Below are 23,650 nucleotides of genomic sequence, written 5' to 3'. Positions count from 1 at the left end.
GGACAAACTGAAATGGTCCACTTACATCAGCGCCTCTTCAAACTCAGGAGGCTCAAAAAATGTGGCTTGTCACCGAAAACCCCAACTAAATTTTACAGGTGCATAATCGAGAGCATCCTGTCAGGCTGTATGACTGCCTGGTAAGGTAACTGCACCGCCCACAACCAAAGGGCTCTCCAGAGGGTGATGTGGTCTGCACAACGCATCACCGGGGGCGAACTACCTGCCCGTCAGGACACCTACAACACCTGATGTCACAGGAAGGCCAAAAAGATCATCAAGGACAATAACCACTCAAGCCACTGCCTGTTCACCCCACTTCCATTCAGAAGGCAAGGTCAGTACAAGTGCATCAAAGCTGGGACAGAAAGATTGAAAAACATATGCTTTCTCAAGGCCATCAGATTGTGTCAAGGCCACTAGCACTCAAGGCCACCTTCTCAAGGCAACTAGCAAAGAGAGGCGGCTGCCTACCTACAGACATGATATCATTGGCCACTTTAATAAACGGAACACTAGTCACTTTAATAATGCCATTTTAAGAATGTTTACATATCTCACATTACTTATCTCATATGTATAGCACACTACACTATCTATTATATACTATCTATTGCATCTTAGCCGCTCTGTCACTGATCATCCTTTACTGGAGTGTGTGTATTAGGTTATGTTGTGGAATTGTTAGATATTACCTGTTAGATACTGCTGCACTGCCAGATCTAGAAGCAGAAACATTTCACTACACTGGCAATAACATCTGCTAACCATGAGTATGTGACCACTAAAATTTGATTTGAATTGATTTGAAGCGTAAGACCATGAAGCATCACTTACAGGCTACAAGCAGCAATATGATTGATATGAAATAGCATGCAACTAAACACTATATATCCCACTCATTACTTTACAGTTAGCTATATAAAGTTGAAGTCAGAAGTTTACATACACTTTAGGTTGGAGTAATAAAAACTAGTTTTTCAACCACTCCAAATATTTATAGTTAACAAACTATAGTTTTGGCAAGTTGATTAGGACATCTACTTTCTGCATGACACAAGTAATTTTTCCAACAATTGTTTACAGACTAAGTTGACTGTGCCTTTAAACAGCTTGAAAAATTCCAGAAAATGATGTCATGGCTTTAGAAGCTTCTGATAATCATCATTTGACATCATTTGAGTCAATTGAAGGTGTACCTGTGGATGTATTTTGAGGCCTACCTTCAAACTCAATGCCTCTTTGCTTGACATCATGGGAAAATCAAAAGAAATCAGCCAAGATCTCAGAAAAAAAAATTGTAGACCTCCACAAGTGTGGTTCATCCTTGGGAGCAATTTCCAAATGCCTGAAGGTACCACGTTCATCTGTACTAACAATAGTACGCAAGTATAAACACCATGGGACCACGCAGCCATCATACGCACAGGAAGGAGACTCATTCTGTCTCCTAGAGATGAACGTACTTTGGTGCGAAAAGTGCAAATCAATCCCAGAACAACAGCAAAGGCCCTTGTGAAGATGGTGGAGGAAACAGGTACAGTAAAACGAGTCCTATATCAACATAACCTGAAAGGCCGCTCAGCAAGGAAGAAGCCACAAAACCCCCATAAAAAAGCCAGACTACAGTTTGCAACTGCACATGGGGACAAAGACCACACTTTTTTTTTTTTTCCTCTGGTCTGATGACGCAAAAATAGAACTGTTTGGCCATAATGACCATCATTATGTTTGGAGGAAAAGGGGGGAGGCTTGCAAGCCAAAGAACACCATTCCAACCGTGAAGCACGGGGTTGGCATCATCATGTTGTGGGGGTGCTTTGCAGCAGGAGGACCTGGTGCACTTCACAAAATAGATGGCTTCATGAGGAAGGAAAATTATGTGGCTATATTGAAGCAACATCTCAAGACATCAGTCAGGGAAGTTAAAGCTTGGTCACAAATGGGTCTTCCAAATGGACAATGACCCCAAGCATACTTCCAAAGTTGTGGCAAAATGGCTTAAGGACAACAATGTCAAGGTATTGGAGTGGCCATCACAAAGCCCTGACCTCAATTGTATAGAAAATGTGTGTGCGAGCAAGGAGGCCTACAAACCTGACACAGTTACAACAGCTCTGTGTGACGCTCGTCGTTGGAATTAGGTGAGGACCAAAGCGCAGCGTGGTAAGTGTTCATCATATATTTATTCAACCGAGAACACTAAACAAAACAACAAAGGAGAAATGAAACTGTTCTGAAAGGGGACATACAGATAACAGAAAATAATCACCCACGAAACACAAGTGGGAAAAGGCTACCTAAGTATGATTCTCAATCAGAGACAACTAACGACACCTGCCTCTGATTGAGAACCATACCAGGCCAAACGCAAAACACAACATAGAAAAAGGAACATGGACAACCCACCCAACTCACTCCCTGACCATACTAAAAAAAAAGACATAACAAAAGAACTAAGGTCAGAACGTGAAAGGTGCGGACTCCGACCGCAAAACCTGAACCTATTGGGGAGGGTCTGGGTTGGTGTCTGTCCGCGGTGGCGGCTCTGGCGCAGGACGTGGGCCCCACTCCACCATTGTCTTTGTCCGCCTCCTAACCTGCCTCCGTGGCCTCTTTAGAGCGGCGACCCTCGCTGCCGACCTCGGACTGGGGACCCTAGCCACGGGTCCCGAATGGATAGGCGATTCCGGCAGCGCCGGAGTGAAGGGCGATTCCGGTAGCACCGGAGTAACGAACAGCTCCGGCAGCACCTGATTGACGGGCGGCTCCGGCAGCTCCTGACTGACGGGCGGCTCCGGCAGCTCCTGGCTGACTGACGGCTCCGGCAGCTCCTGACTGACGGGCGGCTCCGGCAGCTCCTGACTGACGGGCGGCTCCGGCAGCTCCTGACTGACGGGCGGCTCCGGCAGCTCCTGACTGACGGGCGGCTCCGGCAGCTCCTGACTGACGGACGGCTCCGGCAGCTCCTGACAGACGGGCGGCTCCGGCAGCTCCTGACTGACGGGCGGCTCCGGCAGCTCCTGACTGACGGACGGCTCCGGCAGCTCCTGACAGACGGGCGGCTCCGGCAGCTCCTGACAGACGGGCGGCTCTGGCAGCTCAGGACAGATGGGAGACTCTGTCAGTGCTGAGCAGGCGGGAGACTCTGGCAGCTCAGGACAGACGGGAGACCCTGGCAGCTCAGGACAGATGGGAGACTCTGGCAGCTCAGGAAAGATGGGAGACTCTGGCAGCGCTGAGCAGGCGGGAGCACCTGTAGGGAGGAGACGGAGAGACAGCCTGGTGCGGGGGGCTGCCACCAGAGGCCTGGTGCGTGGAGGAGGCACCGGATAGACTGAACCGTGGAGGCGCACCGGAGGTCTCGAGCACCGAGCCTGTACAACCCTACCTGGCTGGATGCTCCCCGTAGCCAGGCCAGTGCGGCGAGGTGGAATAGACCGCACTGGGCTGTGCTGGCGAACCGGGGACACCATGCGCAGGGCTGGTGCCATGTACCCCGGCCCGAGGAAACGCACTGGAGACCAGATGCGCAGAGCCGGCTTCATGGCACCTGGCTCGATGCCCACTCTAGCCCGGCCGATACGAGGCGCTGCTATGTAGCGCAACGGGCTATGCCTGTGCACCGGGGACACCGTGCTACTCACAGCAAAACACGGTGCATGCCCGGGCCACCTCTCTCCACGGTAAGCACGACACCTGCCTCTGATTGAGAACCATACCAGGCCAAACGCAAAACACAACATAGAAAAAGGAACAACCCACCCAACTCACGCTCTGACCATACTAAAACAAAGACATAACAAAATAACTAAGGTCAGAAGGTGACACTCTGTCAGGAGGAATGGGCCAAAATTCACCCAACTCATTTGAACCAAGTTCAACAATTTAAAGGCAATGCTACCAAATACTAATTGAGTGTGTGTAAACTTCTGACCCACTGGGAATGTGATGAAATAAATAAAAGCTGAAATAAATCATTCTCTCTACTATTATTCTGACATTTCACATTCTTAAAATATAGTGGTGATCCTAACTGACCTAAAACAGGGAATTTTAACTAGGACTAAAAACGGAGTTTAAATGTATTTGGCTAAGGTGTATGAACTTCTGACTTCAACTGTACAGTACCAAAAAGACAGACTTCCACCGGTCTAATGTCCATTGCTCGTGTTTTTGGCCCAAGCAAGTCTCTTCTTATTATTGGTGTCCTTTACTAGTGGTTTCTTTGCAGCAATTCGACCATGAAGGCCTGATTCACACATTCTCCACTGAACAGTTGAAAAATAAACTACACAGCTGACCAAGTCAATGCACTGACGACCAACGTCCTTGCACAGAATTTTGTGCAGGAGATAGCCACCGGTTTGTTTTTATTTTGTCAAAATTACAAACTACTAAATCTCTGTCACAACATTTTAATCATTTAGCTAGCTAGTTATTCTGCCTATTTCACAGAGAGTTATAGAAGAGTGCAGTGATGTCCAAAATTAGGAACTATGTTTTCCTTTTTTGAATGGCTGATGCTCAATATTCAAATTTGAATATGAGTTCCACATCCTACAAAGGTAAATCGGTCACAGAGTTTCTAAACCCAGAGGCACAACATCGCGAGACTTCTGGGAACGCTTGCAAACAGACCCAACAGAACAGGCAGGGGGTGTTTGAGAGAGGGGAAAGATTCTTCCTTAGTTGTACATTTTCTCAAAATCTAAAGGCACAACTTAGAATCGAGCCAATGGCTTAAGTAGTTGAAAATGTTATAACTCCAACCTCGTGAATGTGACAAACTGACACGTTTTCATTTTCCTTTGATTTGATGGCCTGCACATGCGCAGTTCAGCGCGAGACAACCATGACACCAGATGCCGTGTTCCTACACGTGAGCTTAGCAAGCCAACTTCACCATGACATTGCCTACAAGTGTGATCGGGGATTTCTATTGGAGAAGCAATTTTAAGCATTTTTGCCTATCTTCATACTGTACTATCTTTGGATTGGTTGAGGGACGAGTGTCGCGGAGGAGTGACACCATTTGATGTTGGACAATGGTTCTTCCTGGAACCAAAAAGTATAAGTAGTATAAGTATAAGTATAAGCCTACATTATACAGTGACATAGTGTAGCATAAGCCTACATTATACAGTGACATCGTGTAGCATAAGCCTACATTATACAGTGACATAGTGTAGTGTAAGCCTGCATTATACAGAGCCATTAGTACATGACTGTACTAGGTCCAACCGCTTTGCCACAAGTTTAAAAAGACTCTTTGTTTTCCCACAGACGCGGGTCTCTCTCACAGTCACAGCGCCCTACTTTCCCCTGCGCCTGAAATAGAGAGGGCTCTGTTGAAAAGTGTATTTGTGTGTGTGTGTGTGTGTGTGTGTGTGTGTGTGTGTGTGTGTGTGTGTGTGACCTATAGTGTGCACTGACTTAACCATTGCTCCACAAAATCTACAGACTTATTATTAAGTTGCAAGTTATAGACCTTCTTTGAGACTGTAATTAAAGTCACAATATCAATTGGACCCAGTGTAGAGTACAGTAGGTGGAGGGATACAATAGCCGTGGTTCAGCTTTGTTCTGAGGTTAGTTCACCAGGGGCCAGCCCAGTGTTCATAGTCCCAGTCCACATATGCTTGGCGTCGGGTTACCACCCAGGTATGTGTTGCCATGGTAACAGCATGACTGGTGGTGTCAGTCGAGCCCAGCGTTTTGTTCAATTCAGCTGTACGGACAGAATAATGCAAACATGGACGGGCTTTTGACATCTCCCTTTTCAATCGACTCTCTTTTTCCTCCCTCGCTATATAAACTCATACTGCAGTTAGCATCAACAAGATAGACAGAAATAGTGTCTGTGGTCTGTAATTTATATTTCCTGTACACATAAAGAAATAAGCCCTGAGTTGACCACACCTTTAAGAAAGAGTTTGGTTTGGTTGCAGGTTAGGTCAGAGGGTCATTTAGAACAAAGAAATAACTTGTGTGAGAACTACGGCCGTAGCTTTATCAATAGCTGTATTTCAGCAGAGGAACTGAATTGCAAACCAACAAAAGATGTTGGTAACATTAGCATCTCGGCTAAAGCTTGTAGCCTGCTCCCGAGTGGCGCAGCGGTTTTAGGCACGGCATCTCAGTGCAAGAGGCATCACTGCAGTCCCTGGTTCGAAGCCAGGCTGCATCACATCCGGCTGTGATTGAGAGTCCCATAGGGCGGTGCACAATTGGCCCAGCATCGTTCGGATTTGGCCGGGGTAGGCTGTCATTGTAAATAAGAATTTGTTCTGACTTGCCTAGTTAAATAAAGGTCAAATAAAAATAGCTCTGCATTGTTTGGAGTGACAATGACCATAGGAGTTGACAAGACAGCACAAACACATCTGGGTTCAGGCTCTGAAGTTTGGAGTTTCAAAGGTAAAAAGTGACATGAGATAGTCTTGAACCAGGAGCTTGGACCAGTATCATGGAAACAGCTGTTACTGTTTTGACGGAAGTGACCCTATACAGATTTGAAGCCCCTCTAAGAAGTGGATCTGTGTGTGCGTGCACACACACGCGTGTGTTAACTAAAGGCAGAATCCTAACTTCAAACATGTAGGTGGAACTCAACAACTGACCCTCTCTGTACTACCTTTTTTTGACTCATCAAATACGCTGCTGCTACTGTTTATTATCTATCCTGTTGCCTAGTTACTTTTTCCCTACCGATATGTACATATCTTCCTCAACTACTTTGTACCCCAGCACATCAACTGAGTATTGGGGCGGCTGGTAGCCTAGTGGTTAGAGCGTTGGGCCAGTAACTGAAAGGTCGCTAGATCGAATCCCCGAGCTGACAAGGTACAAATCTGTCATTCTGCCACTGAACAAGGCAGTTAACCCATTGTTCATAGGCTGTCATTGTAAATAAGAATTTGTTCTTCACTGACGTGCCTAATTATATAAAGGATAAATAATAATAAAAGTACTGATACCCTGTGTATATGGCCAAGTTACTGTTGCTCATTGTGTGTTTATTCCTTGTGTTATTATTTTTCTATTGTTTCTCTCTGCATCGTCTCTCTCCTGTTGTTTACGAAGCATGTGACAAATACATTTGATTTGATTCCTTCCAAATCTCCCTGTGACAAGAATGCCCGATTCACACAAAAGATGGAGCTTCGTGCCAGAACTCAGGATCCATCCTTAAGTCAACAGACACACTGTTGTAGAGAAGTGAAACTGGCAGATACACTTTTACTCTAACCACAGAAACGCACGCATGGCCCTCCCTCGCCATCCCTTTGACAAATCAGACCATGACTCCATCCTCCTGCTTCCTGTTTACAAGCAAAAACTCAAACAGGAAGCCCAGTACGGAAGTGGTCCGACAAAGCGTACACTAAGCTACAAGACTGCTTCGCTAACATGGACTGGAATATGTTCAGGGATTCATCCGATAACATTAAGGAGACAGACGACGGTGAGACGACGGTGAGACAGCAAAGAGGGACGAGGTCAGAGTCCTGGCAGTGGGATGCCAGGGCCACAACCTCTCCCTCAACGTCAGCAAGACAAAGGAGCTGACGTGGACTACAGGAAACGGATGGTCGAGCATGCCCCCATCCACATCGACGGGGCTCTAGTGGAGCAGGTAAGGAGCTTCAAGTTCCTTGGTATCCACATCACTAAGGATTTAAATGGTTCTCTCACATCAGTATAGTCGAGAAAAAGGTTGAACAGATTTGTCATGGCCCCTCAGATCCTCAAAACGTTCTACAGCTGTACCACTGTCTTGACTGCATCAAGACTCTTGGTATGGCAACTGCACTCCCCTCAATCGCAATGAGTTGCTGAGGATGGTGCGGACGCCCCAGTGAACATCACTGGGGCCGAGCTCTCTGCCATCCAGGACCTCTATACCAGGCGGTGTCAGAGGAAGATCTGGAAAATGTTCAGACCCAAGCCACAGACTGTTAACTCTGCTTCTGCACGGCAAGCGGTACCGGATCGCCAAGTCTGGGACCACCTGAACAGCTTATCCCCCCACGCCATAAGACTGCTGAACAGTTAATCAGATGGCTAACCAGACTATTGCATTGACCCTTTTTTGCACTGACTCTGCACACTCACTGGACTCTACCCACAGACTCAAACATACTTACACTGACACGCCAAAACACACGTACACACACACACACACACACACACACACACACACACACACACACACACACACACACACACACACACACACACACACACACACACACACACAAACAAAACATGAATATTGACGTCAGACACGCACACACGTACACACTTTCACACTCTCCACTTACACTACTCCTACTCTGTTAAATATCTATCCTGATTGCCAGTCACTTTTACCACAACCTACATGTACATACTACCTTAACTACCTCATACCCCTAAACATTTACACAGTACTGGTACTCCTTGTATATACAGTGCATTCGGAAAGTATACAGACCCCTTGACTTTTCAAAATTGTGTTACATTGCAGCCTTATTCTAAAATTGATTAGATAAAACATTTTCCCTCATCAATCTACACACAATACCCCAAAATGACAAAGCGAAAACATATTTTTATACATTTTAGCACATTTAAGTGCTAAGTATTCAGACCTGTTTCCATTGATCATCCTTGAGATGTTTCTACAACTTGATTGGAGTTCACCTGTAGTAAATTCAATTGACATAATTTGGAAAGGCACACACCTGTCTATATAAGGTCCCAGAGTTGACAGTGCATGTCAGAGCAAAAACCAAGCCATGAGGTTGAAGGAATTGTCTGTAGAGTTCTGAGATATGATTGTGTCGAGGCACAGATCTGGAGAAGGCTACTAAAGAAATATGCAGCATTGAAGGTCCCCAACAACACAGTGGCCTCCATCATTCTTAAATAGAAGAAGTTTGGACCCACCAAGACCCTTCCTAGAGCTGGCCGCCAGGGAGGTGACCAAGAACCCGATTGTCACTCTGACAGAGCTCCAGAGTTCCTCTGTGGAGATGGGAGAACCTTCCAGAAGGACAACCATCTCTGCAGCACTCCACCAATCAGGCCTTTATGGTAGAGTGGCCAGACGGAAGCCACTCCTCAGTAAAAGGCATATGACAGCCAGCTTGGAGTTTGCCAAAAGGCACCTAAAGGACTCTCAAAGAAACAAGATTCTCTGGTCTGATGAAACCAAGATTGAACTCTTTGGCCTGAATGCCAAGCGTCACGTCTGGAGGAAACCGGGCACCATCCCGGTGAATCATGGTGGTGGCAACATCATGCTGTGGGGATGTTTTTCAGCGGCAGGGAGACTAGTCAGGATCGAGGGTAAGATAAACAGAGCAAAGTACAGAGAGATCCTTGTTGAAAACCTGCTCTAGAGCACTCAGGAACTCAGACTGGGGCGAAGGTTCACCTTCCAACAGGACAACAACCCTAAGCACACAGCCAAGACAATGCAGGAGTGGCTTTGGGACAAGTCTCTGAATGTCCTTGAGTGGCCCAGCCAGAGCCTGGACTTGAACACGATCAAACATCTCTGAAGAGACCTGAAAATAGCTGTGCAGCGAGGCTCCCCATCCAACCTGACAGAGATTGAGATGATCTGCAGCGAAGAATGTGAGAAACTTCCCAAATACAGGTGTGCCAAGTTTGTAGCGTCATACCCAAGGCTGTAATCGCTGCCAAAGATGCTTCAACAAAGTACTGAGTAAAGGGTCTTACTTGTGTTTATTAAATACTTGTGTTTACTTGTGTTTATTAAATACTTGTGTTTATTAATTGTAATACATTTGCAAAATTTCTAAATTGTATGTGTAGATTGACGAGAAAACCCCCCCAGATTTAATCCATTTGAATATAAAGCTGTAATGTAAGAAAAAGTGGTCTGTTACTATTTTCTATTTTTATTTGCACATTTTCATTATTTTTTAACTGTGCATTGTTGGGAAAGGGTCTACACCTGTTGTATTCGGCGCATTGTGACAAATAAAATGTGATTTGATACAACGAGTGTGTTGTTGTGTGCGTCAGTAAGTACTAGGTCTGGGATGAGGAGAGGGGGTTTTTGGATGCAGTCGAGCAGAGCAGAGTGGAACTAGAGAGCGCAGCGCTAACATTTGTGTACGCCACAGGAGGCCAGCAAGCACAGCACTCTTTGTTTGTGTTCTTATGAGAAACACATGGGCTTCTGGCACAATTCTCTCTCTCTCTCTCTCTCTCTCTCTCTCTCTCTCTCTCTCTCTCTCTCTCTCTCTCTCTCTCTCTCTCTCTTCTCTCTCTCTCTCTCTCTCTCTCTCTCTCTTCTGTCCTCCTCTCTAACCAGTGGTGGAAAAAGTACCTTAATAGAAAATGACTCAAGTAAAAAATGAAAGTCACCCAGAAAAATACTACTTGAGTAAGTCTAAAAGTATTGTGATCGTAAATATACTTTAGTATCAAAAGTAAATGTAATTGCTAAAGTATACTTACATTTTAAATATACGGATAGCGGGGCTATCTCCAACACTCGGACATCATTTACAAACGAAACGTGTGTTTAGTGAGTCCGCCAGATCAGAGGCAGTAGGGATGACCAGGAATATTCTATTGATAAGTGTGTGAATTAGACCATTTTCCTGTCTTTCTAAGCATTGAAAATGTAATGTGTGCTTTTGGGTGTCAGGGAAAATGTATGGAGTAAAAAGTACATTATTTCATTAGGAATGTAGTGAAGTAAAAGTAAACATTGCCAAAAAATATTAATAGTAAAGTAAAGTACAGATACACCAAAAACGACTTAAATAGTACTTTAAAGTATTTTTACTTATGTACTTTACACCACTGTCTCTAACTCTCTCTTCTCAATTACCTCTCTCTGTAACTCTTCCTTCTTCCCATGTCTATCTTTCTGTCCTTCTCTACTCTTTTCTCTTTCTCCTTCTCTCCGTCTCCCCCACTTTCTCTAACTCTCTCTCTCTATTCCCCTCGCTCTCCCTCTCTCCTCCCTCCTCTCCATGCCCCAGCCTTTCGTTAACTCTTCGCTCCATGTGTTCAGTAACACACACACACACACTGAGGAAAACAGATTGTGTCCTCATCTTGACTGTAAGTGCCCCACTCCACTTCACTCGCTCCACGATGAAGGCAACAGGCCTTTTTCTTAATTCCCATAATCTAATTTCCAATCCTATTGCCCACCACTTTCCCTCGCTGCCCCGCGCCCTACGGGCAGCAGACACAATCCTCTTTAGCTAATCTAAGGACCTGCTGGTGCCAGGGACTCCTGCAACACTCCTTTACTCACGTTTCATTTCTCATCTGGCAAACTAGCAAGGATGCCCACACCTCCAGCCTCACCGCTCTGGTCACAAAGGAGACATTCTTATTTCTTATGGACAATCAGAGAAATTAATTTCAGAGGAGGGGGGGGTTGCCAGAGAGAGTGAGGAGAAACACTCCATATAGTCATATAGTGAAGTGCCTATTTTGATAGACAGTGAACCGACAGTGAACCGTCGTTTCTGACTTTATTCATTTCAGACACGCACGCTCGCGCGCACCCACCACTCACAGGGAGGAATGACACATTGGGGAAACTCCAGAGAATATTTTCCATTGAGCTGTCACCTACTATTACCTAACACTAAGGTGTAGTGTTGTCAGGCTACCAACAGGGGAGTCTGATACATTAGAACCAAACCAGAAATCAAGACCAAAACAACATGTCACACAAGCATCCACACCAGAAATGACTGTCACTAACCTTCACATGACACTAACATAGCCATGAAAAAACCATTGCAAATGCGAGAGTTCCTCTCCTATGACAATGAAAGACCTGAGCAGAGATAGAAAACCATGAAACATAAAAAGATAAAACAATTTTTTTTAAATGGATTTTTATCCATCCATACTTGTCCAGAAAACAGTAGTTGTAGAATGACTGACTTTCAACATACACAAACCACAGTAACCAGAGAATACAAGCAAAACAACACCACACACAGCCTTAGTCCTCCTCTCTCCTTGTTTGTGTGCTTTGTTTTTCCCATCTCAGGGCTGAACACACCTTCTTCCCAGAAGCAGAAGGTGTGGTTAACTGTTAGCTCTCGGCTGTGTGTGTGTGTGTGTGTGTGTGTGTGTGTGTGTGTGTGTGTGTGTGTGTGTGTGTGTGTGTGTGTGTGTGTGTGTGCGCGCATGCGTACGGGCCTGCGTGCTTGCGTATAGCTCTCCTCTCCTCCCTCTTTCTCTCCATCTAAAATGTATCTCCTCCAGCGATTCGCCCTCCACTTGTCATCTCCCATAATTCACGCTTTTATGGTTCCTCATGAACATGTACAAAAGTAGGTAGCTAACAACTGACACACACACACACACACACACACACACACACAGAATAGGCTCAAAGCCATCTGCTGTTGCCATGGTGAGCCCATGTGTTGCCTTGACGATGGCTTATTTTGCACGCTAATGGCCTGTCCTTTTTGCCAGGCAACAAATTGCCACGGTGATGCAACCGCACCTGCCTCTCCCTCGGTTACGCGTTGCCATGGAGGTGTCGCTGTTGCCGCAGCAACGGCAGCTATAATCACCCGGCAAGGGCAAACACTCAGCAGAGAGCCTCGGCCAGACCAGCTGTTCAGTACGGAGAAAGAGTGAGTGAGAGAGAGAGGGAGAGAGAAAGAGTGGAGGAATGCAGCTCTGTCAAGGCCAACAAGATCTCATAATTTCACTTTGAAATTAGACGTATTATGGATTAATGTCTATTTTTGACGCATTCATTCCACGTGGTTACAGGGTTCATTCCACGTGGTTACAGGGTTAAAACAGAAACAACTCAAAGGTTTAAGTTTAGGTAGCATTTCCGAGTGGTTAAGGTTAGGGCTATGGTTTGGGGAAGGCTTAAAAAACTAAATAACCATCAATTATTCTCCCGGTTTGCTAGAGCTTTGTGAACTGCCGTGGTGCAGTGGTCAGAGCAGCACAATTTGGGCTGAGCAGCACGCTTCGCCTCTGAGCATCATGAGTTCGCGCCAGTGCTGAGCAATAATTTTGGGGGTCAGAGCCGAGTAAGGCATATGTAGACATTCTGGGAACCTTTTCAAACATCCAAAATCAAAGCCTGGTCAGGGCCCGTGTGGAGTAGCAGTACAGAAGGGACTCTCTTTTTCTCTCCCTTTCAGTCAATGCTGGCATGCTCTAAGCTGCTGTACTAACTCTTCTTGATACACACATATGTAAACAAACGCAAACTGTTTTGTGTGTGTGAGCGTGGATGCATGTGTGCATGCAATTGTGCGTTTGCTTTTGCCTGTATGTGTGCCAGCATGCATGCATGCCAGCGTGCATTCGTGTGTTTGTTTGTGTCAGTGTGTGTAACCGTGCTGAGTAAAAAGCAGTTACAAAATGCAGCATTCTGCTCTGAGCGGGGGGAGAGAGAGAGAGAGAGAGAGAGAGAGATGGAGGGAGAGAGGGAGTTCTATTACACGAAAGTGGAGAGGGATGAGCGCCCTTCTCAAATCAAACAGTAATCTGCGCCGCTCGGTCCTGTTGTCAACAAGGCAGCATGGTGCATCATCCAGAAACATACATCTCTTCTTTTCCATAAAATAGATGTTCAAACCCGTTTTCATTGGGACGGCAGAGGAAGCGTTTAATGACAAAAACAATGGCGTTTGCCGTTGAAGACACGGAATCCGACTCGTCACTCCACATGCTTAATTACGTCACTTTTGTTTTGAGGCGACTTCGCCGTCGGCCAGAGCGGCTCACCTGTCTCACACCCGGTTCAAACTGCTCCCGCCAGGGTAACAGATAAATGAACCAGCTCATGGAAGGAGGGAAGGAAAGAGTTGGGTAAAAAGAGATGCGATAAGAGAGAGAGAGAGAGAGAGAGAGAGAGAGAGAGACAAGCACCCATTCATCATGCAAGAGTCAAACAAACAAGCTTACTCTTCCACACATAAACATCCACTAGTAAAACTCTCTCTCTCTCACTCTCTCTACAAAGTAAACAATTGCGACAGATGTTCAAGCAATTATTGCAGTACATGTATTCCAGTTTAAACTGCTACAGAAGGAATTTCCCACCGTGCATAACAATGGCCATGTTATTCCATTTCCTCTGTCTTTGGAAGAGTAGAGCTTATAACCTTGATAAGGTAGCCTCAAGCGTTGAAGCATTTGGGAGAAGATCTCTTCTATTCTCATCCCTTCTTCTTCTTCTCCCCCCCCCCCCGTCTCTCTCCGTATCCCTCCCTGACCACCCATTTGTTCCACATCCTGTTAAGGATGATGGGTTTTTACAGTGAAGCCATTACTGTGTCCTGCACACTCGGCTGACTCCGCTACCCTGGGCGCTGGCCCAACACCACTCTGCTCTGTTCTACAGTGGACTGGACACACACATCAGTGGACACACCACTGATCAGAGGAGAGCGACGGCAGGGCGTATAACCCTGATCTCTCTCTCTCTACTGTTTGACATTATCCCTCCTATCGCTCTCCTGACTGTTTGACATGAACACTCCTCCCTCCTCTCTCTCTGGTCCGGCCTGGTGCGTCCTGAGGCAGCGTTTGCTAAGCAGTCCACGGCAGGGTGTCATGTGAGGGGAGGGAGAGACCAGGCAGGAGCTTGACACTGGGGGGTGGATCACTAGTTACCATGTCCGTCTGCCTTTTTATACTCTACTTCTGATATGCCTGGGGTGTGTGTGTGTGTGCATGCGTGTCTTACCTCTGATATGCCTGAGGAGAGGTGGGGGGAGTAGAGAAGACCTGGGCGTGAGGGTGGTAAGGTGTCTTCTTCAACGCCTGAATCAAATTCTGCCTGTACTCAGGGTCTACACACCACAAGGACCCCTTCCCAATGCTCTGTAGAGAGAGATGGGGGGAGAGAGAAAATTGTTGGAATGAACAGTTGTTTTTACAGATTCACAATAACAAGACTCTCCATTGGCGACGTGAGGTCAATAAATGATGTATTTACTTTCATAGCGCATTATTGTACAGTACATATCCACAAGAGATAACTGAGTTCCACAGACACAACACACACCCCCTTCCTTCCCCTCGCCTCCCCCTTCTTATCCTCTTTCCCTGATAGCCACCTGTATGTGTTTGTCACAGCATTAGCACCAGGTGAAGTAACCAGTCTCTCTTTTTGTCCTCTTTCACGCCATCTCTTTCCTTTTGTTCTACGGTTGCTTAATGAGGTGCACAGAGGTCAGATAAGACCGATTCTACTCTATTTCGCTATAAGCTCTATATACCTCTGGGAGAGGCACCTCGCCTCCAGCAGGAATTGATTATGAGAAATAAGTAAAGCGATAAACCTGCCTCTTGTAAAAACCAGGCCAGAAAGAAATAAAGAACCCGGACAAATGTGTGTGTTTTTTAATGGTCCCCATATGACAGCATCAGCACTTTGCTACAGGGATGCATTGAGGATTTCTAATTTCCAGTAAACATATAGTGAAGAATACCCAATGAGAGGGACAGGTCGTCTCAAAGCAACCAGACCAGTTGGGGGAAAATTTCACAATGTCAAAAGTCTGTCATTTCAACAGATGACATAGTCGCCCCCCCTGTCTGTCTGTCTGTCTGTCTGTCTGTCTGTCTGTCTGTCTGTCTGTCTGTCTGTCTGTCTGTCTGTCTGTCTGTCTTGTCTGTCTGTCTTGTCTGTCTGTCTGTCTGTCTGTCTGTGTGTGTGTCAGAATGTGTACTGCTCTGTGTTCTAGTTAGATCAATAGTCATGACCTTGGGCTCAGTGACTTGATATCAGACAGCCGTGTGTGTGTGAGGGCAACTGAAAGAGAGATTGTGAAAGTGTGTGTACTCGGGTGTATGTGAGCTTGTGACTGACTGCCTCTGCCCCTGTCTACTGGAGCGACTAGTCTGCACAGAGGGACAGGTGATATCAGGTGCTAAATACAGAAATCTACCCTATTGATCTTAAAGACAGTGCTAGGCTAGGCGGATAACCGCTAATATTTACCCTTCTCTCTAGGCTCCAGGGCTCCAGGGAGCTAAGCTAAAGCTAAATGATTTGTTCCAGCGCTAGCTAGGTAAACACTGGGATTATGGGATATGATGTCCCTTCCCTGGCCAGAGGTGGCTATTATGCATGTGCGCACATCCACACGCCTGCAGCACACACTCACCTGAACTTGTTATAGGTCGTTATAGACATGCTAACTTATGGACAATATGCAGTAACAGCTAGCAGGGCTATATGCTTAGAATCACAGCAACAGTATAGAAACATCATAGGAGGTTGGTGGCACCTGAATTGGGGAGGACAATGGTAATGGCTGGAGCAGAATATGTGGAAGGGTATGAAATACCATGATGCCATTCCATTCGGTCTGTTCCAGCCACTATTATAAGCCATCCTCCCCTCAGCAGCCTCTACTGGTAAACAGTCTTTTCACCATTTTTTAAAGGAACATTTAGAGTAAAGATCCAATTCCGCCAGAAACGATGCAGGCGGTAATTTTAGGTTCAGACACACACACACACACCTAATTACTCTGTCAGCTTTCCATCAGTGGAGCTGCTTCTTTAAGGCCATGACTCAGATTGTCACAAACTCTATCAGGCCATGAAATGCAATACTTATAAATGCTGCAGTAGAGACAGCCTGATGACGCTACCATCCTACTGACAGCTACTGTAAGTGTGTGTATGTGTGTGTGTACACTTCATTAGCGGCAGCTGAGGGGAGGACGGCTCATGATAATGGCTGGAATGGAGTCAATGGAATGGTATCAACCACATGGAAACCATGTGTTTGATGTGTTTGATTCCATTTCAGCCATAATGCCATCGGAAAGTATTCAGACCCCTTGACTTTTTACACAGTTTGTTACGTTACAGCCTTTTCCTAAAATGTATTAAATAAAACATTTTCCTCAGCAATCAACACACAATACCCCATAATGACAATGTGAAAACAGGACATTTAGATGTATAAAACAGTAACAAACAGAAATAACTTACTTACATAAGAAATCAGACCCTTTGCTATGAGACTCAAATTTGAACTCAGGTGCATCCTGTTTTCATGGCACGCCATTTGCACACACTGTATATAGACTTTATTTTTTCTATTGTGTTATTGACTGTATGCTTGTTTATTCCATGTGTAACTCTGTGTTGTTGTTTGTGTCACACTGCTTTATCTTGGCCAGGTCGCGGTTGTAAATGAGAACTTGTTCTCAACTAGCCTACCTGGTTAAATAAAGGTAAAATAAAACCATGGATAATGCTTGAGGTGTATACAACTTGATGGAGTCCACCTGTGGTAAATTCTATTGTTTGGACATGATTTGGAAAGGCACACACTTGTCTATATAAGGTCCCACAGTGGACAGTGCATGTCAGATCAAAAACCAAGCCATGAGGCCCGTAGAGCTTTGAGAAAGGCTTGAGTTGAGGGACAGATCTGGGGAAGGGTACCAAAACATTTCTGCAGGTATTGAAGGTCCCCAACAACACAGTGGCCTCCATCATTCTTAAATGGAAGAAGTTTGCAACCACAAAGACTCTTCCTAGAGCTGGCCGCCCGGCCAAACTGAGTAATCGGGGGAGAAGGGCCTTGGTAAGGGAGGTGACCAAGAACCAGATGGTCACTCTGACAGAGCTCTAGAGTACTCTGTTGAGATTGGAGAACATTCCAGAAGGACAATCATCTCTGCAGCGCTCCACCAATCAGGACTTTATGGTAGAGTGGCCAGACGGAAGCCACTCCTCAGTAAAAGGCACATGACAGCCCGCTTGAAGTTTGTCAAAAAGGCACCCAAAGACTCAGACCATGAGAAACAAGATTCTCTACTGATGAAACCTAGATTGAACTCTTTGGCCTGAATGCCAAGCTTCACATCTGGAGTAAACCTGCAACCATCCCTACGGTAAAGCATGCTGGTGGCAGCATCATGCTGTGGGGATGTAATTTCAGCGGAAGGGACTGGGAGACTAGTCAGGATTGAGGCAAAGATGAATGGAGCAAAGTACAGAGATCCTTGATGAAAACCTGCTCCAGAGCACTCAGGACCTCAGACTGGGGTGAAGGTTCACCTTCCAACAGGACAATGACCCTAAGCACACAGCCAAGACAACGCAGGAGTGGCTTCGGGACAAGTCTCTACATGTCCTTGAGTGGCCCAGCCAGACCACGGACTTGAACTCAATCGAACACCTTTGGAGAGACCTGAAAATAACTGTGCAGTGACGCTCCCCATCCAACCTGACAGATCTTGAGAGGATCTGCAGATAATAATGGGAGAAACTCCCCAAATACAGGTGTGCCAAGCTTGTAGCATCTTACCCAAGAAGACCCGAGGCTGTAATCGCTGCCAAAGGTGCTTCAACAAAGTACTGAGTAAAGGGTCTAAATACCTGTTTTTGCTTTGTCATTAAGGGGTATTGTGCGTAGATTGATGAGGGAAAAAACGATTTAATCAATTTTAGAATATGGCTGTAACGTAACAAAAAGTGGAAATAGTCAAGGGGTCTGAATATTTTCCGAATGCACTGTATAATTACTAAAACAACAAACATGAAACAAGACAGTGTAACAGTGGCGAGATAGCTTGAGAACAGGAAACAATACCGACTGAGAAATGAACATAAGGGAGGGACATATAAAGGGGAGGTAATGGAGTCCAGGTGTGAATCATGATGATCTGCAGGTGCGTAATAAAGGATGCCAGGTGTACGTAATGATGAATCCCAGGACCGGTGGTTAGTATAGGGAAGTACCCCCCCTGACATGCTGCAACCAGTGGGGGGGGGGGGGGGGGGGCAACCCCGATGACGAGAAGCGGGCCGGTCCAGGCGGCGAAGGTGGAAATCACGGATCATGTTGGAATCCAAAATGTCCTCCACCGGAACCCAACACTGCTCCTCTGGGCCATACCCCTCCCAGTCTACCAGATACTGGAGTCGACCCCCACAACTCTAGGAGTCCAGTACGGATCTGACAGCATATGCCGGACTCCCCTCGACATCCAGGGGAGGTGGTGGGGTGTCATAGGGGACAGCATCAGCTAGGAACCAGGAACCACCAGCCCGAGGAGAGAGACATAAAACCAGGGTGAGATAGGATAGCGACTGGGCAACTGTAACCTATACATCACCTCGTTGACCCTTGAACGGCCCCACAAACCTGGGGCTCAGTTTCTTGCAGGGCAGGCAGAGTGGAAGGTTCCTGGTAGAGAACCAGACGCAATCCCCAGGGTGGAACATAGGGGTCTCACTGAGGTGGCGGTCTGCCTGTTCCTTTTGACGACGGACGGCACACTGGAGTCTCTCATCAATCGCAGGAGCTTCGGTCTGGCCCGGGGTCTATGGGGCCAGGGACGGCTGAAAACCCAGAACAAACTGGAAGGGGGTCAACCCAGTGGAGGAGTGATGCAGCAAGTTCTGGGCATAGTCTGCCCATGGAAGGAATCGTACCCTGCCGGTCCTGACAGTGACTCCTCAGGAACCTCCCAAGCTCCTGGTTCATCCTCTACACCTGCCCGTTGGACTGAGGCCGGTACCCAGAAGTGAGGCTGACCGTGACCCCGAGCTTCTCCATGAATGCCCCTCGTGATGTGAATTGGGGGCCACGGTCGGAGACTATGTTCTCCGCAAGGCCATAATGCCAAAAGACCTGCTGGAAGAGTGCCTCAGCAACCTGGAGAGCAGCGGGGAGACCAGGAAGAGGGATTAAACGACATGACTTGGAGAATCTATCCACTACCACCAGAATGGTGGTGAAACCGTCAGAGGGGAGATCTGTTACAAAGTCAATGGATAGATGAGACCAGGGTCGCTGAGGCACGGGAAGTGGCAGGAGCTTCCCTGCTGGTGCATTCCGGGGGGACTTGGTTTGAGCACATACGGAACAAGAGTAGAAATAACAAGTTACATCCTACGCCAAGGTGGGTCACCAGTACTTCTCAGCGATGGTGTTGATAGCGTAAGAAATACCTGGATGTCCAGCGACGAAAGCCCAGGTCAGCAGCCGATCCGTTATCCCTGTGGGAACATAGATGCGCTCAGGAGGACAGTTCAGGGGTGTGGGCTCCCTCTCTGAAGCCTGGCGGATGTCCACGTCCTCGTCCCAGTCCACTGGAGCTACAACTTTGGAGGATGGGATTATAGGGGCACTCTGGACAGGACCCTCTCCCAAATCATAGATATGGGACAGGGCATCGGCCTTGATGTTCTTCGAACCTGGGCAGTAGGTCAGCGTGAATTCGAACCTGGCGAAGAATAGTGCCCACCTGGCTTGGCGCGGATTGAGTCTCCTCGCTGTCAGTGTGTACTCCAGCTTCCGATGGTCGGTGAGAAGGACAAAAGGTTCCTTGACGCCCTCCAGCCAGTGTCTCTACTTCTCTAATGCCAACTTCACCACCAAGAGCTCACGATCGCCGGCATCGTATTTCCTCTCTGAGGGGGACAGTTTCTTAGAGAAGAATGCACATGGATACAATTTCAATGGGTTACCCTGTCGTTGAGACAAAACTGCCCCCACGCCCACCTCTTGACGTGTCCACCTCAACCACAAAGGACAACATAGGATCTGGGTGTTTGAGGCGGAGGTGAAATGTCCCGTGAGGAGACAAAAGGCCTCGTCGGCTGCTGGGCTCCACACCAACCTACGAGGCCCACCCTTGAGGAGAGAGGTGAGAGGGATGGCGATAGAGCTGAAGTTCCTGACGAACAGGCGGTAGGAGTTGGCAAACCCCAAAAACTGTTGTAACCCCTTTATGGTGGTTGATTACCTGACATGATGACTCCTTGCTGTCCCCGGTCCACCTGGCCGTGCTGCTGCTCCAGTTTCAACTGACCTGAGCCCTAGGACCATGCCCCAGGACTACCTGACATGATGACTCCTTGCTGTCCCCAGTCCACCTGACCGTGCTGCTACTCCAGTTTCAACTGTTCTGCCTTATTATTATACGACCATGCTGGTCATTTATGAACATTTGAACATCTTGGCCATGTTCTGTTATAATCTCCACCCGGCACAGCCAGAAGAGGACTGGCCACCCCACATAGTCTGGTTCCTCTCTAGGTTTCTTCCTAGGTTTTGGCCTTCCTAGCCACCGTGCTTCTACACCTGCATTGCTTGCTGTTTGGGGTTTTAGGCTGGGTTTCTGTACAGCACTTTGAGATATCAGCTGATGTACGAAGGGCTATATAAATAAATTTGATTTGTTTTGATGACTGGCCATGACCTAACCGCATCTACTTTCTTGTCATCCATCCTTACTCCCTGCGGGCTGATTTGGTACCCTACGAAGGAGACAGCCTTCTGGTAGAATTGGCACTTCTCAGCCTTGACAAACATGTTGTTAGCCAGGAGGTGTTCCAGGGCTGCTCAAACATGAATGTGATCCTCCAGGCTAGCCGAGTAGACCAGGATGTCATCGTTATACATGACCACCTGGCGTCCGAGCATGTCCCTGAACACCTCATTCACAAATGCCTGGAACACTGAGGGAGCATTGGCTAAGTCAAATGGCATCATCAAGTACTCGTAGTGGCTAAACTTTGTGCTGAATGCCGTCTTCCACTCATCCCCCTCCTGGATGCGGATGAGATTGTAAGCACTCCGCAGGTCCAGTTTGGTGAAGAACCGGCACCAGAGGGACAGGGTACCAATACTTTGTGGTAAGTTCATTGAGCCGTCTGTAGTCAGTGCATGAGCATAACCCTCTGTCCTTCTTGTCCACAAAGAAGAAAACAGCCGACGCAGGGGCAGTGGACGTGCAGATGAAACCTTGTTGGAGCGCCTCTTGGATCCTCCATGGCCTGGGTCCAAGAGGCCACAGACAGAGGGTAGAGGGTAGATGCTTCTGCGTGGAGGTATTGCACCGGCAAGCAGTTCGATGGCACAGTCCCAGGGGCGACGAGGAGGGAGACAGGTAGGAGACAGGTAGCGCGGGTCTTGGAGAATACTTCCCGGAGGTCCTGGTATACCTCTGGGATGTTGGGCTGAAGGGAAACCACAGGAATCTCAACCGACATGGAACCACAGGGGACAGGGAAGCAGGTCCTCCGGCATTCAGGTGACCAGTCTGTGATTCTCATACTTGACCATGAAATTATAGGGTTTTGGCATTGAAGCCAAGGGAGGCCGAGGATGATCTTGTGAACTGGTGATGAAGAAGGGGATCTTTTCCTGATGAATGGACTCCACGGTGAGGGTGAGTTGTTGAGTGAAGTGGGTGACGGTCCTGGATCCTAGAGGACAACTATCCAGGGCTTGAATCAGGAAAGGAGATGAGAGCGGGTATGAGTTGATGTTAAGAGGCAAGGTCTGGTCAATAAAGTTCCCAGCGACACCGGGATCCACTAACACTGTTGACACAGTACATGAGGGACAGTCAGCTAGTGTAATGGACACCAACAAGGGCCTAGTAGACAGTGATGAAGATGGAATACTCACACCTGCCCTAGGCGCTGGAGTCTCACGTGACCATCCCTTTGCTAATGTGGATCCCGGATTTGTACATGCCAGACACCTCTGGAGCTCATGCCCTCCTTGCCCAGCTCTATCTGACGCTCCGCCGCGGTGAGACGAGTGACCCCTACCTCCATGAGTTCCGAAGTGTTCACTGAGGGAGGGAGAGAAATGATGAGGGTACCGGCGCTCCCGAAGTAGGTTATCCAGACAGATAGCCATCGCAATGAGTGCATCCAAGGTGAGGTTTTCGTCTCGACAGGCCAGTTCCATCTGGACCCCTTCACACAAACCTCTTCTAAATAGCGTGCGAAGCGCCGGCTCATTATATCCACTGGATGCTGCTGTAGTCCGAAAGGTGAGCGCATACTCAGCAGCCGTCTGGCTCCCCTGCCGTAATTGCAGTAGCCGCTCACCTCCCTCTCTGCCCACCGGGGGATTTATCAAAATACATTTAAACAAACAGATCCACGAACCCCTCATAAGAATCCAGCTCCTCCTCTCCTCTCTCCCAGACGGCCATAGCCCATTCCAACGCTCGCCCAGTCAGCAGAGAAATTACCGGGGTAACCTCTCGTGGTGGGAGTTCCCCTCTGATGTGAAAAATAGAGGGAGCACTGAAGTAGGAAGCCACGGCATTTGGATGGTGTACCGTCATATTTATCTGGGAGGGATAAATGGGTATCGGTGACTTGAGCGGGTTGATGAATGGGCTGATGTACTGGCTCACTGGGTCGACTGGTTGTAGAGTATCCTCCGCTAGATGAAGGCAATGCCTCCCGGGTGTGTTTGAGATGTTTCACACTGCGAAAAACCTCCTCCATAGCCAATCCCAGTTGTGCCAGCTGGTCAGGGTGTTGATATAAAAGATTACCCTGTTCATTGACCGTCTGAGAGAGATTCAAATTTTCTGCTGCTTCCATGGTTTGAGTCGGTATTCTGTAACGATTACGCTGTGAGTCGAGAAGAAGGTGAAACATTTACTAAAACAACAAACATGAAACAAGACAGTGTAACAGTGACGAGAACAGGAAACAATACCGACCGCGGAATGAACATGTAAAGGGGAGGTAATGGAGTCCAGATATGAATCATGATGATCCGCAGGTGCGTAATGAAGGAGGTGTGTGTTATGATGAAATCTAGGACAGGAGGTTAGTATTTCGGCGACGTTGTGTGCCGATGGGGAGGAGCAGCCGTAGG

General features: G+C 47.3%; 1 protein-coding gene and 1 long non-coding RNA gene across 3 annotated transcripts in view; one reads left to right on the top strand and one right to left on the bottom strand.

Moving 5' to 3' along the window:
- Positions 1-23,650, bottom strand: part of foxn3 (forkhead box N3) — a 111,233-nt gene that overhangs the window by 32,300 nt on the left and 55,283 nt on the right. For both annotated transcript variants that reach the window (XM_065004114.1, XM_029687512.2), the window contains exon 3: positions 14,726-14,862. In XM_065004114.1, the coding sequence (XP_064860186.1) occupies positions 14,726-14,862 (137 nt within the window). The remainder of the gene's footprint in view (positions 1-14,725; positions 14,863-23,650) is intronic.
- LOC135561883 (uncharacterized) lies at positions 7,364-10,020 on the top strand. Its single transcript, XR_010459730.1, has 2 exons — positions 7,364-7,639; positions 7,748-10,020. It is a non-coding gene; the product is annotated as an uncharacterized LOC135561883 (long non-coding RNA).

Source organism: Oncorhynchus nerka, linkage group LG18 (genome assembly GCF_034236695.1).
Source record: "Oncorhynchus nerka isolate Pitt River linkage group LG18, Oner_Uvic_2.0, whole genome shotgun sequence".
Lineage (NCBI taxonomy): Eukaryota > Metazoa > Chordata > Actinopteri > Salmoniformes > Salmonidae > Oncorhynchus > Oncorhynchus nerka.
Note: the sequence above shows the minus strand (reverse complement) of the source record. Positions and strands in the feature narration are given on the sequence as shown.